This window comes from Ranitomeya variabilis, chromosome 8 (genome assembly GCF_051348905.1).
Source record: "Ranitomeya variabilis isolate aRanVar5 chromosome 8, aRanVar5.hap1, whole genome shotgun sequence".
Classification (NCBI taxonomy): Eukaryota; Metazoa; Chordata; class Amphibia; order Anura; family Dendrobatidae; genus Ranitomeya; species Ranitomeya variabilis.
This window is the reverse complement of record NC_135239.1, coordinates 101,265,898-101,280,960: the sequence shown is the minus strand read 5'-3', so window position 1 is coordinate 101,280,960 and position 15,063 is coordinate 101,265,898. Positions and strand designations below refer to the sequence as shown.

General features: G+C 46.7%; 1 protein-coding gene across 1 annotated transcript in view; it reads left to right on the top strand.

Moving 5' to 3' along the window:
* Nucleotides 1-15,063, top strand: part of CDC73 (cell division cycle 73) — a 136,609-nt gene that overhangs the window by 30,084 nt on the left and 91,462 nt on the right. Inside the window, exons 3-5 of the mRNA XM_077278605.1 lie at nucleotides 550-619; nucleotides 9,097-9,159; nucleotides 9,255-9,307. Of these exons, the coding sequence (XP_077134720.1) occupies nucleotides 550-619; nucleotides 9,097-9,159; nucleotides 9,255-9,307 (186 nt within the window). The remainder of the gene's footprint in view (nucleotides 1-549; nucleotides 620-9,096; nucleotides 9,160-9,254; nucleotides 9,308-15,063) is intronic.

Below are 15,063 nucleotides of genomic sequence, written 5' to 3'. Positions count from 1 at the left end.
CCACTAAGTATAATAAACTTTCATCCTTTAGTGGCTTTCATGTGACATTAAAAGGTGTTTAACCTTATTTAACCTATTAAATGGTTAAAAAGTGGGGGAGGGGGCCCTGTTTTTTGATAACCAGGAAAGGAAAAGCAGATAGCTGTTGGTTGACATCAGATTGAGAAGTTCCCTGGATATTGGGCCCTTCCCAGCCTAAAAATGCAAGCCCACAGCCACTCACATTAGATGCTCCAATTCTGGTGCTTTGCCCGACTCTTCCCGATTTGCTCGTGTGCGGTGGCAAATCAGGGTAATGGTGGTTGAGGTTAATGTCAGCTGTGATCAACCCCTGTGATTAGTAATGGAGAGGTGTATATGAAAAACATGGAAAGACAAAAACAAGAGACTGTCCCTTGTTCACCAATTTCTTACCAAAAATGTTCTCATGAAGCTCCGATGTAGTCCTAAAGCCTTAATGTGAACTTGTTTTTTTTTATTACATCTTTCTTTCGACCATTAATGTTTTTGATAATTTTGTATATTGCTTTACGTTTCTCTTTTCCCCAGACAGAAAACATTCCAGTTGTCAGAAGACCTGACAGAAAAGACCTTCTTGCTTACTTGAATGGAGAAACATGTAAGTACTTTTTTGCCCTTTTTGGGTACTCCTTTATATGACGTTTTGCATCATGCCATTGTAAATTAAAGGCAACCTGTCATCAAGACAATAGTTTAGTTTTTGTTGCTTTTGTATACCTGCTGCTACCCTGACTATTGCGCATTTTCTTTTTTTGTAATTGTGCTATACGGATCTAGAGAGATGAGTGCTAGTTTTCATTGGCTTTACCAAGGAGGGCCGTGTCTTTAGACTTCTTTGCATCAATACCAGCACCCCCCCCCCCCTTAAAGTCCATAAAAATTAGCACTAAATAAAAAGCCAATATATCTGAAACAATATGGCGAATTTTTGAAGAGAAAAGCTTTTAATCGGCAAAGCATCTATACAATATAAGAACTGGCCATTTTTTGACCTTGTTTAAGGGTATGCGCATACGTTAAGTATTTGGTGCGTTTTTGGTGCAGATTTTTCCCCACTAAATAATGTTGGAAAAATCTGCAGCAGAAACTGACATAAATGACATTTAAATCTGCACAAACACTCAACGTTGCATTAGAGGTAAGGAATCTCCTTCACTTTACGGGCATCAGGAAACACTTCAGGGTTTCACAAATCTGCAATGTGCGCACAGGCTCTTGCTGGTAAAGGGGCAAAAAAAACTTGAAATCTCCGCTTCTCATTTGATCCCACCAGCCTCACGTTGCAAATGAAACCGACAAGTATAGTAAGAATTCTTCTATGTGTCCCAGGATATTTGCAATTCTACTTGCATGTTGTCTTCAGGCTATACACCAGATTGTTTTTAAAAAGGAAACGTATGCTGTAAATGCACCTATTTGCTTGTTTGCGAAAAGTAATGTGAGCAAATCTGACAGTGAAAATAAATCTGACACTCAAAAGTTACTGATTATACTTGGTTAATATACATAAATGGTGACTGTCAGGCAGTGAGTACCTACCTATTTGGATGGCTTTCCTCCGTGCACCGATGGCGCGCATAGTCTGCTTTTCTTGCTAGCTGTCAGTAGGGTGAACCGCTGGTACACGGGATGATTCTTCCTGCCTTCTAGAGGTTGGCTGAAACTGGTGTCTGCAGCGTTCAGACCGGTCACGCTGACTGAGACCCTGTATGAAAAAACTGCCGCCCTGGACACACAGGATGTCACTGGCTACAGGCTCTTGGGCAACTGTCCTACTTCAGGGCCAGAGCTACTTACAGTTCTTTTAAAGGTGAGTATCGATGTTCATTCTTCAAAAGCTTAGCATACGATCATGTGTGCCCCCACAGTAGTTAAAAACTTTAACTTGCCTAAACAACAAAAAAAGAATAATGGTGTGTGTTTTTTTTTTTTTTTTTTAACTTTTGCAAGAAATGCATGTTGTGTAAAATAACCCAAAACTGTCACCCAGTGCATAATTTCAGAGCCCTAGAAAACATTTAGGATAAAAACCCACATATTATACCCTTGCCATGGCAAGTTATGTTGCATTTGTCAAAAATTAGATGTGGAGAGAACAAAACGTGATTTGCGGTTAAGGATAAAAGAACATGCCTATAATATTAAAGGGGTTGTCCTGTCCAAATCTATGTCTGCAGTCACTGTGTGCCTGCAAGCTTATGAGTCTCCCCCAGCAGTGCATGCACTGTGCGCTACGAGGATTCACCGGTTTCCAACCCGCAACCTGAGACTGCAGACATAATGATTTTAAACCGGACAAAACCTTTAAGCAACAATTCACAGGACATCCATTATCTCAACATTATAAAGCAGTACACAATGGTAAATTAAAGGGTACTTCCTACTAGGGTATAGGAAAGGTAGATAAACAAATTTGGTGGTAATTTACATGCATCAGGTGTCAAAAGCAGAGAATAAGTCAGTGTTTGCATTAAACACATTAAAGCTGACAAGTCTAAATGGCGAAATACAATGATTTGCATTTGAAAATGAAAAGGGAATTCCTTATCATATACAAAACTTTTTGACCAATGAGCATTGATACTTGCCTTTAAAAGAGCTGTCAGTAGCCCGGACTCCCTGACAAAGGACAGTTCCTCTGAAACGCGAATGAATAAACCATGCTCTTTTTATTTTTTTTGCCTAAGGAAGAGCCTGTAGCCACTGATGTCCCTGTGCCCAGGGCAGCAGTTTTTTTCTTTTAGTGTCTCAGTAAGCTTGACCAGTCGGAACACTGCAGACACCGCCTGCAGCCACGCTCCAAAGGCAGGAAGAACCATCCCGTGTGCCATCGGTTCACCCTCCTGACCGCTAGCAAGAAAAGGAGACTTTGCATGCAAGGGGGAAAGCCATCCAAATAGGTAGGCAGTCACTACCTGATAGTCACCATTTGGGTATATTAATCAGGTATAATCCGTGCCTTTTGAGTGTCACGCAGGCAGACCATGTGTTGGTGTATGCAGTTTTATACACCTTAATTAGTGTCAGTGCTGGTTCAGAATATTTTTCATTCCAGAATTTAAAAAAAATGTAACCTGAGCTGTGCATCTATGAGAATGTCTCTTGCTGCAAAAATTGTAGATGACTGTTTTTATATTGGACAACATGCAGCCAAAAACTCTTTGGGTGGTTGAGACACTTTAGGCTTGTTATGAATTGGCTAAGAAGAATTGGCCTAATTCAGTGAGCTCTATTGTTCATGCCTGATTAGGTCAGATGGCCGTTTTTCACTGTCCATGTACGGAGCGCATTACATGCACTGAGCGTGGGTCTCTCTGCCTGGACTTAAAACCTCATGGTTGTCCTTTTAGGGTATGGTTCTACCGTCAGGAAAGTCTGCAGATTGGATGCTGCGTACAGCTGCAGCGTCCAATCCGCAGCGGCCAGATGTTAGAGCATAGTGGAAGGGATTTTATGAAATCCCATCTCCACTTTGCATTCAAATAGGCAGGTGGCAGACCTACGTATACGCACATGCGGCGTTTCTTTATAGACCGCAGCATGTTTATTTATCTTGCAGAGACAGTCTCCGCAAGATAAATTACGCAGTCCATGCATAGGATGCAGTGATTCTGCACGGTTTAATGAACACATGTGAATTCACCGCGTGTACAAAAACCGCTGCATATCCGGACCGTGGAAACATACCCTTAAGGTTGTCATGTTCGGGACAGGAGATATGCAGCCGGTCTGTGAGTCACGGACTGCGAAACTGTGTGAAGCCAGCCTAACTTTGGGTGTCTGTCATGGACACTTTAATCAATGGCAACCAAAGACTGGAAGACAATGGACCTGATTCATGAAATTATTTACACCAGTTTTATGGGGTAAAACACTTTAAATTGTTACATGCAAATTGCCTCCTCAGAGAGGGAGAGGTTTTATACCAGTCTTGGTCAGCTCTGCCAAAGTCGACAGAGAATAAATGACCCGTGGCTGTGCTATCTGAATTGATTATAATTAGAGATGTGCGGACCCCTGGATGTTCGGTTTTGGCAGAATAGGTTAAAAAAAAAAAATAAATTTAGGCACCAGAACATTGCCCGGACCCCATTCACTTAAATTGGGGGGGGTGTCAGAACATCCAGTGTTTGCCATGCTGTCATGCACATATACACAAACACTGCTTCTGATTGATGGTAAAATCATTACTGCTGGTAAGACAGCTGCAGTTCTCATGCTGTCAAATGACAGCCTGAGCCCGCAGTTGTGATCGGGGGTGAAAAGTTTACCTTCAGTCACTGGCGTCGGCTGATGAGACTACTGTTCCCATGAACTGACACGTGCTTCCGCTAATAACAGCAAGCGCAGGCGGCAGCTGATAGTATTCATCATCCGGCGCCTATGCTCTGAATAATTTAAAAAAAACACGGCGTGTGTTCCACTGTATTTTTGATAACTATCCAGGTCCCCACACTTTTTTTTTTTTTTTTATACATATAAGTATATATCTATATATCTATATATCTATATATATCTTAAATTATAAAAAAAAAAAAAAAAAAAACTACATGGGGTTCCCCTTATTTTTGACAACCAGCCTTGCTAAAGCATAGAGCTGAGGGCTGGTATTCTCAGGCTGGTAAGGGGCCATGGGTATTGGGCCCCCTCCAGCCTAAAAATAGCCCGCAGCTGCCCAGAAAAGGCACATCTATTAGATAAGCAAATTCTGGTGCTTTGCCCGACTCTTCCCACTTGCCCTGTAGCAATGGCAAGTGGGGTAATATTTGTGGGGTTGATATCACTTTTGTATTGTCCGGTGACATCAAGCCCACAGATTACTAATGGAGAGTCGTCTGTAAGACACCTATCCATTACTAATCCTATAGCTATATTGTAAATAAACACACAGCCAGAATAAAGTTTATTTGAAATAAAAGCAAAATACACTTTTCCTTTTTTTTTTTTTTTTTTTTTAAGGCAGCTCATTCACCAGTGATTCTCAGCCTGGACGGTATCATCTTGGCACTGTTCAGGTTGAAAGCAATAAATCCCCAGACATGGCTTACAGCATGGAACAAAACGATGGACAGGTGAGGGAGAAGGTGTGTGTGTTTTGTTTTTTTTTTTGTTTGTTTTTTTTAGTTTTATTACAGGAGACGAGGGCTTCAATGGAATGGGGGATATGCGAGTATAAGGCTGTGTGCACACAATGTGGATTTAGTGCGGATCCGCAGCGTTTTATCCGCACTGTGATTTACAGTACAACAATGTAAAAAAAAAAAAAGCTGTGCACATGGTGCGGAATTGCTGCGGATTTGAAAGAAGTGCATGTCACTACTTTTGTGCTTATCTGCAGCGTTTCTGCACCCCTCCATAATAGAAATCCGCAGTGGGAAAAACTGCAGAAAATCCGCACAAAATACGCATCAATTCCGCACAAAAACCGCACTAAATCCGCATAAAAACCGTGGCAAATCCGCAGCTGTGGATTCTGCCAGGAGATGCGGATTTTGTGCAGAAAATTCTGCACCTCTTTTCTTACGTGTGCACATAGCCTAACTGTTTGTTATTTCTAAATAAAAAAGGATAAGGCTATGTGCACACGTAGGAAATATGGTGCAGAATTTTCTGCACTAAATCTGCATCTCCTGGCAGAATCCGCAGGTGCATTTTTTGTGCAGATTTTATTTCTATAATGGAGGGGTGCAGAAACGCTGCAGAACTGCACAAAAGAAGTGACATGCACTTCTTTGAAATCTGCAGCGTTTCTGCTCAGATTTTTCTGCACCATGTGCACAGCTTTTTGTTCATATTGATTTACATTGTACTGTAATTCACAGTGCAGTTCTGCAGCGTTTCTGCTGCAGAAAAATCTGCTGCAGATCTGCACCAATTCTGCACTAAATCTGCATCGTGTGCACATACCCTAAGGCCATGTTCACACTTTGCGGCGTCCCTCTGCGGGTTCTCCCGCAGCGGATTTGATAAATCTGCAGGGCAAAACCGCTGCGGTTATCCCTGCAGATTTATCGCGGTTTGTTCCGCGGTTTCCGCTGCGGGTTTCCGCCTATACTATTGATGCTGCATATGCAGCAATATGCAGCATCAATAGTAATGTTAAAAATAATAAAAATTGGTTATACTCACCCTCTGATGTCCGGATCTCCTCGGCGCTGCACCCGGCGCTCCGGTTCCAAAGATGCTGAGCGAGAAGGACCCTTCGTGACGTCACGGTCATGTGACCGCGACGTCACCGCAGGTCCTGTTCGCACAGCAACTCTGACCGGCCGGCCGCGTGCAGCGCTGAGAGGTGAGTATATCATGATTTTTTATTTTTATTCTTTTTTTTTACCCCAAATATGGTTCCCAGGGCCTGGAGGAGAGTCCAAATATGGTTCCCAGGGCCTGGAGGAGAGTCTCCTCTCCTCCACCCCGGGTACCATCCGCACATTAGCCGCTTACTTCCCGCAACGTGGGCACAGCCCCATGCGGGAAGTAAGCGGTTCAGTGCATTCCTATGGGTGCAGAATCGCAGCGATTCTGCACAAAGAAGTGACATGCTGCGGGTTTTAAACCGCTGCGTTTCTGCGCGGTTTTTCCCGCAGCATGTGCACAGCGGTTTGCGGTTTCCATAGGGTTTACATGTAAATGGAAACGCTATGGAAACTGCTGCGGACCCACAGCATCAAAATCGCGGCGGTTCCGCGGTAAAAACCGCAAAGTGTGAACATGGCCTAAGTGTGTTTTTATTTAAAATAAAAAGATGTTATTCTGGCTGAGTGTTTATTTACAATAGAACTATAGAATTAGTAATTGTTAGGCTTCTTATAGATGACTCTCCACTACTAATCTGTGGGCTTGATGTCACCTGACAATACAAAAGTGACATCAACCCCACAAATATGAACCCCACTTGCCACAGCTACAAGGCAAAAGGGAAGGGGCGGGCAAATAGCCAGAATTTAGAGGCGCCTTTTCTGGGCAGCTGCGGGCTGCTATTTTTAGGCTTGAGGTGGAAGGGGGAACTACCAGCCTAGAATACCAGCCCCCAGCTGTCTGCTTTAGCAAGGCTGGTTGTCAAAAATGGGGGAGACCCCTAGCTGTTTTTCTTTTAGATATTTATTTAAATAATAAAAAAACAGCAAGGGAAACCCTCTATTCTTGATAATCAGCCTTGCTAACGCTGACAGCTGAGGGTTGCAGCCCCCAGCTGTCAGTTTTACCTGGCTAGTTGTCAAAAATACAGGGGAACCCACACGTTGGTTTGTTTTTTTTTGTTTTAAATTTATTTACTTGGAGCGTAGGTGCCGGCTGATGAATACTCCCATCAGCCATTGCCTGCTCTTGCTGTTATCAGCTGCAGCAGGTGTAGGCTGATGAGAGCAGTAGTCCCATCAGCCGACGCCAGTGACCGGAGGTAAACTTTTTACCTAGGATCACAGCTCCTGGCTCACGCTGTCATTTGACAGCGTGGGGACCGTGGCTGTCTGACCGGCGGTAATGATTTTACTGCCTATCAGAAGCGGTGTTTGTCCCTCTGTCATGTGCATGCCAGCACGACAAACACCCCGTGTTCTGGGGGGGGGGGCGTAACCCAAAGAGTAGCACAGACTTCCTCGTGAAGTCAGTGTTTGGTGTCTGTGCCCAACTTTTACTGTTTTGGTTTGCCCATCTCTAATTATAATTTACACATCTGTAGTGGTGTCTTCTGCTCTATTTCTTCATCTCTTGACAGGAAAAATGCAGCATAAAATGTGCACGGTGTTCCTGTGTTTTTTACATGAGATTTTGTGGCAGACTTTTCCTCACCTCATTGGTAAGGGAGACATTTGCTGCATAAAACTGAAAGAATTTGACATGCTGCTGATCTGAAACTGTTGCACATCTGCAAGGAAAAAGTAAGCAGTGTGTTCAGGAGTCTTCAGGAATGTCATTCACTTTGGTGCTATGAAATCCTTCAGGTTTTGTGACAGCTGTGTAGGGGAAAAAAAAACACAACCAACACAAACCTGTGCACAGGTCCTTAAGGTACCTTCACACTAAACGATATCGCTAGCGATCCGTGACGTTGCAGCGTCCTGGCTAGCGATATCGTAGTGTGTGACACGCAGCAGCGATCAGGATCCTGCTGTGATATCGCTGGTCGTTGATTAAAGTTAAGAACTTTATTTGGTCGTCAGATCGCCGTGTATCGTTGTGTTTGACAGCAAAAGCAACGATACCAGCGATGTTTTACAATGGTAACCAGGGTAAACATCGGGTTACTAAGCGCAGGGCCGCGCTTAGTAACCCGATGTTTACCCTGGTTACCAGTGTAAAATGTAAAAAAAACAAACTACATACTCACCTTCGCGTCCCCCGGCGTCCGCTTCCCACACTGACTGAGCGCCGTAAAGTGAAAGTACAGCACAGCAGTGACGTCACCGCTCTGCTGTTAGGGCCGGCGCTCAGTCAGTGCAGGAAGCGGACGCCGGGGGACGCGAATGTAAGTATGTACTGTTTGGTTTTTTTTACATTTTACGCTGGTAACCAGGGTAAACATCGGGTTACTAAGCGCGGCCCTGCGCTTAGTAACCCGATGTTTACCCTGGTTACCCGGGGACCTCGGCATCGTTGGTCGCTGGAGAGCGGTCTGTGTGACAGCTCTCCAGCGACCAAACAGCGACGCTGCAGCGATCAGCATCGTTGTCTGTATCGCTGCAGCGATCAGCATCGTTGTCTGTATCGCTGCAGCGTCGCTTAGTGTGACGGTACCTTTATGCCGTTGTTCAGTCACAATAGGATGATTTCGAAGTCAAGCGTCCTCAACTGTCCCCGCCCTCCTGTCGGCCGTCGGTTATGCCTCTGCCACACGTTCACTGTGAGAGCTATTGATGATGGCAGGTGGCAATGGCAGACCTGCAGAGGCTGGTTGTGATGTAGTTTGTGTACAGCAGGGCCTTAACCGGGTGAAGCAGTAGGTGTACACAACCCTCACTGTCCGCGCTCCAGAGCACCCTGCTGTTTTGTCATCGTTCTAGGAGGCAGTCTGTGTTGTGTTTTGGAATATGTAATTGCCTAACAATGATTGATTTTCCTGTTCTTCCTCTGCAGCAACGTCTGCCAGTATAGACAGAAGTGCTCCGCTGGAAATTGGCCTTCAGAGATCTTCACAGGGTATGTATAAATCCTAATTTGTAAGGTACAGGTTTTTGGAACTTGAAATCTAAAAGTAACTAAAACGAGATTTTTCTTTTGCCTTGTTTTACTAGTGAAGAGGGCTACAGATGAAATATTAGCTGAAGCGAAGAAACCCAGAATAGAGGTAATATGCTACTACAAAATAGAAATGTTCTAAATGAGGCCCCACACAATCCTGACTTTCTGGGGTGCTGAACCTGTAGGGCTTATTGTTTTCTTTATTAAGTAGTTCTTATTTTTATTTTTAACACTACAGGCATATAAATCCTATCCCACCAGTCTGCCATACTTAATAGCCCTCAAACATACGTGATCAATATATGACCAGTTATGCACTAAACTTATAGTTACAAAACCCCACACCTGACCACGTGAATGATAGAGCACATTTCTGTCGCCTTCATTGGGGGACACAGGAACCTTGGGGTGTATGCTGCTGCCACCAGGAGGCTGACACTATGCACAAAAAAAGTTAGCTCCTCCTCTGCAGTGTACACCCCACCAACTGCCATGCTGAACCTCAGTTTTAGATTAGTGTCAGTAGGAGGTGGACACGGGTCTTTTATTAGACCCTTATCTACCTCAATGTGCGTCGTTCCCTTTCAGGTTTCCGGAGGGATACAGTGTGAATAGTCACAACTGTAATCCCACAATGCGAACTATGAGTACGGCGTGTACTGCCACCCCATATCCTCATAGATCCCACAGCAGGACCAAGACTCCCAGCACACAAGCATGCTTAGAAGACCGGTCCTAGCTCCGTCTCCCACCCACTCGCCCACCAGAGCCTGTTGGTTACGGAGAGGAGGGCGTCCATCAGCAGCTCCCTGGACGTCTGATACCTTTCCTGGATTGAGGTACCTCTCTCTCTTTTCAGGACTTACTGAGAGCAAGCCCTCCACCCTGGTCCTCCTCTGCTGAGTCAGGCGAGGTGTTCTCAGATGTGCCTTCAGAGGATAATTTGGACCTGGATTCGAGCCAAATCGCTAGCATGAGGGATATGGTTCAGAGTCCCATTAGAGCGGTCAATCAGACCTGTGGCATCAAAGATTCCTCTACGGAACCCGCAGATCAGACGGTTTCGTTTAGACGGTCTAAACCACCTCCCAAGGCTTTCGCTCCTCATCCTGAATTCAATGAGCTTCTGTCTAGAGAAAGAGAGAATCCGACCAGACTCTTTCAAAGAGGAAAGCGCCTTGGCGTCCTATATCCCTTTCCTCCGGATCTCATCGCCAACTGGACTTCTCCCTCTGTGGATCCGCCAGTTTCTAGAATTTCCACCAACACAGTCCTCCTGCTGTCTGGAGGGGCGTCTCTAAAAGATTCCAATGACAGGATCATTGAATCCTTCGCGAAGTCTGCTTTTGGAGCGGTCGCGTCTGCCCTATGCCTGGCCTTTGCTTCCACCTGGGTTTCGAAGTCTGTATCTGAATGGGCTAAACAACTCTGTCGAGGCATTCAGGCTGCAGCCCCACCAGAAAAGCTGGCGGAACTCGCCACCCTGATTTCTCATGCTGGGGAATATTTGGTTTCCGCTTCCTTGGACGCTGCGTCTTGTGCTGCTCAGGTGTCCAGTAATGTTGCCATCCGTCGCACCGTTTGGCTCAAGGCCTGGCAGGCGGATCTGTCATCAAAAAAGTCCCTTACAGCCTGCCTTTTCAAGGATCACGTCTCTTCGGTTCCAAGCTGGAACAAATTATTAAGGACGCCACCGGGGGCACAAGTTCCTTTTCCCCCAGTCCAAAACTCGCCAACCTCCCCCATGGCGGCAATTTCGGTCTTTTTGGCCCTTTCGTGGTTTCGCGGCATCAGATTCTTTTTCTCAACAGCAGAGGCCACAGGCATGTCAAGAGAAGAAGGTATCCTTCAGACCCACTCCTTCCTGGCAATCCCGCTACTCCCAAGGTAGATCCTCCAAGTCTAGGACTGGAAGATCCACCTCGGCATGACTCGCGACTAGACCCCAGCCCACTTCCCAGGCTGGGCGGCAGTCTTCTCTTCTTCAGGGACGTCTGGATCTCCTCAGTAGAGGACGCATGGGTCAGGGAAGTTGTATCCTCAGGATACAAAATAGAGTTCATTTCACGGCCCCGGGATCGTTTCTTCGAATACTAACCTCCAAGAGACCCCGCTCTAGTCCTGGGTTTCTTTGCAGCCATTGCTTTCCTCCTCAAATCCGGGGTAATCGTTCCCGTCCCAGAAAAAGAACGATTCACAGGTTTTTATTCAAACTTTTTGTGGTACCGAAAAAAAGACGGCAAGGTTCGCCCCATTCTGGATCTCAAATTGCTGAACAAGAGGGTTCGTCTTAGACACTTCAGGATGGAATCCCTTCGTTCAGTAATTGCTTCCATGGAGGCTCAGGAATTTCTGTGCTCCATAGACATCCAGGACGCCTTCCTCCATGTTCCGATATTCCCAGGACATCACAGATTCCTGCGTTTTGCAGTACATCAGGAGCATTTTCAGTTTGTTGCCCTGCCGTTCGGTCTCGCAACCGCTCCCAGGGTTTTCACGAAGATCTTGGCAGCGCTGATAACCATCTTGAGGGTCAGGGGCCTGGCACTTTTTCTGTGCCTCGACGACATCCTCATCAAGGCTCTGTCCTTTTCTCAGGGCTAGGAAAGTCTGTCCATCGTCCTCGACACTCTAGCCCGTTTCGGGTGGCTTGTCAACAGGAAGAAGTCCTGCCTTGTTCCTTCTCATGCTCTTCGACACTCGTCAGATCAGAGTCTTCCTTCCCCAAGACAAGAGATCCATCCTTCGTCGGGAAGTTGCTTGCTCCAGGGTCCTCGGCTCCCCTCCTTCCGATCCACCACGAAGGTTCTGGGGAGGATGGTTGCAACATTGGAAGCGATTCCCTTCACCGAATTTCACTTAAGACCTCTTCAGCAGACTATCCTCTCTCACAGTGGGACAGGTCTTCTCCCTGGATCGCCCGATTCGGCTTTCGCCCCTTGTCAAACGGTCAGTCAATTGGTGGCTGACGTCACCCCTCATCTCCCAGGGCAGGTCCTTCCTTCTAGTTCACTGGCAGGTGGTGACGACGGACGCAAGCCTTCTTGGTTGGGGTGCGGTGTTTCGTCACCTGACTGTTCAGGGTCGTTGGTCAGCGCAGGAGTCATCTCTGCCGATCAATGTCCTCGAGATTCGGGCCATCTTTCTGTCCCTTCTTCACTGGGAAAGGATTCTCAGGGGTCTGCCAATTCGAATCGAGACGGACAATGCCACCGCAGTGGTATATGTCAATCATCAGGGGGGGACTCGGAGTTCTCTGGCCTTGGCCGAGGTGTCCAAGACCCTCCTTTGGGCAGAGGCAACCGTTCCGGTGATATCCGCGGTGCATATCCCCGGCGTGGACAATTGGGCCGCCGACTTCCTCAGCTGCGAAGGCCTCGCAGCGGGGGAATGGTCCTTGCATCAGGAGGTCTTCCATCAGATTTGTCTTCGATGGGGGCTCCGGATGTGGACCTCACGGAGTCCCGAGTGAACAGGAAGGTCCCTCGGTTCGTTTCCAGGTTCCGCGATCCTCTCACAGTGGGCGTCGACTCTCTGGCCATGCCTTGGTCGCAGTTCAATTCGTGCTCCCCTATCTGTTTCCACCCCTGCCCTTTCTTCCCAAGCTGTTAAAGATCAGGGCAGAAGGGGTGCCGGTCATTCTGATCGCACAGGATTGGCCATCGTCAATCTTCTCGCGGACGCCCCTTGGCAGCTTCCAGACAGACCCGAGCTGCTTTGTCCAAACAAAAACAGTTAAACCGCACCCCACAATAAAGCCATATCCTTTAAGGACAAAAAGCGCACGTCAAAACCAGGGAGTCCATCCCAGAGCGTATTCCATGTAAAAAAAAAAAAAAAAAAAATCAAAAAGACAGCGCCTCACAACATGGGCTGTCTTATTGATCTTTTTTTAGACCCGATCTGCTGTCTCGGGGTCTGATCTGCCACCCGAGTTCTCGGTCGCTCAGTTTGACGGCGTGGCTGTTGAGACCGCAGTTCTAAGAGCATCCGGTCTTTCAGATCGGGTGATTCAGACTATGATTCAGGCTAGGAAGCCTTCGTCTTCCAGGATCTACTATCGTACCTGGAAGGCTTACTTCCGCTGGTGTAAGTCCAACCATGTTCCGCCTATGTCCTTTTCTCTTCCCTCTATTTTGGCCTTCCTTCAGGCAGGTCTGGATGTGGGTCTTGCCCTTAGTTCCCTAAATGGCTAGGTTTCTGCGCTCTCCATTCTCTTCCAGAAGACGTTATCTTCTTGGCCACAGGTCAAGACCTTCCTTCAGGGAGTAGCCCATGCTGTTCCTCCCTACAGGGCTCCCGTGGATTCATGGGATCTTAACCTTGTTCTTGGAGGTTCTATGGGGTTCCCCTTTTGAGCCTCTCAGGGTGGTTTCCCTGTCATTTCTTTCCTGGAAGGTGGCCTTTCTTGTGGCCATCACCTCTATCCGGCGTGTTTCAGAATTGGCAGCCCTGTCTTGTCGACCTCCTTTCCTGGTTACCACCAGGACAAGGTGGTCCTGAGGCCTCCGCCTTCTTTTCTTCCGAAGGTGGTATCCAACTTCCACATCAACGAGGACATCGTCCTACTTTCCTTTTGTCCAGCTCCGACTCATCCTCTGGAGCGTTCTTTGAACAAGCTAGACATCGTCAGGGCGATGAGGATCTACCTGGCTAGAACAGCCTCTTTTCGGAAGACGGATTCGCTTTTCGTCGTTCCTGATGACACACGTAGAGGCCTGCCGGCTTCCAAGGCGACTATTGCTCGCTGGATCAGATCAGCTCAGCAATTTTGGAGACTTACCGGGTCAAGAACAGAGTGCCCCCCTCCTGGGATTAAGGCTCACTCTACCCGGGCAGTCGGCGCCTCCTGGGCGGTGCACCACAGGGCTTCCGCCCTACAGCTTTGCAAAGTGGCAACCTGGTCTTCCATCCACATGTTCGCCAAATGTTACAAGGTCCATACCTACGCTTCGGCGGACGCCAGTCTAGGCAGAAGGATCTTGCAGGTGGCAGTGGTGAGTCCTCTGACCTAATGGAAGTCTGTTTTTACCTCCCCAGGGACTGCTTTGGGACGTCCCATGGTTCTAGTGTCCCCCAATGAGGCGATAGAGAAAACAGGATTTGTGGTTGCTTACCGTAAAATCTGTTTCTCGGAGCCTTCATTGGGGGGTCACAGCACCCTCCCATATTACTCAGTTTTCTGTTATTTCTGTGTTCTACGACTGTTTTCATGCTTACAGTTTTTATATTTGTGGTTATGTTCTTTCAACCTTATCGTTTTTCTTCTACTGCTTTCTCACTTACTGAGGTTCAGAATGCCAGTCGGTGGGGTGTACACTGCAAAGGAGGAGCTAACTTTTTTAAGGCTCCGAGAAACAGATTTTACGGTAAGCAACCAAAAATCCTGTTATTCCCACAGATCAGTAAAACATTGGCCTGTGCAAATATGTTACATCTGCAACTGAGACCAGGAACAGAGTAGGGGTTACTTTGGATCAGCTGCAGAGCCTCTATCTGTAACCTCACAGTGCTGTTCTTTGTGGTAGACCCGGGTGCCAGGCCAGACATATACCGCCATTTCACCTGCATTCTTTTAGATTTCCCTTACAGCCAGTTTACTTTGCCCTTAGATTCAGTCATGGTTGAGGGCGTCTTGCCTAGTGAGTGCTGTGCTGGTAATTCCTTGCCGTGTACAACACTCATATATTCATGTGGCAACACATCTTTAGCAAATCCAAGCATGCAAATATAGGACATTGCAGTAAGTGAAGCCTGATAGATTGTGGTTATATCTGTTACTTCCCCACTTCTGTCCATATCTGTTACTTCTGTCCAATTTTGAGACCACTCCACATCATATGGAGAAGACTTCCAAGATTG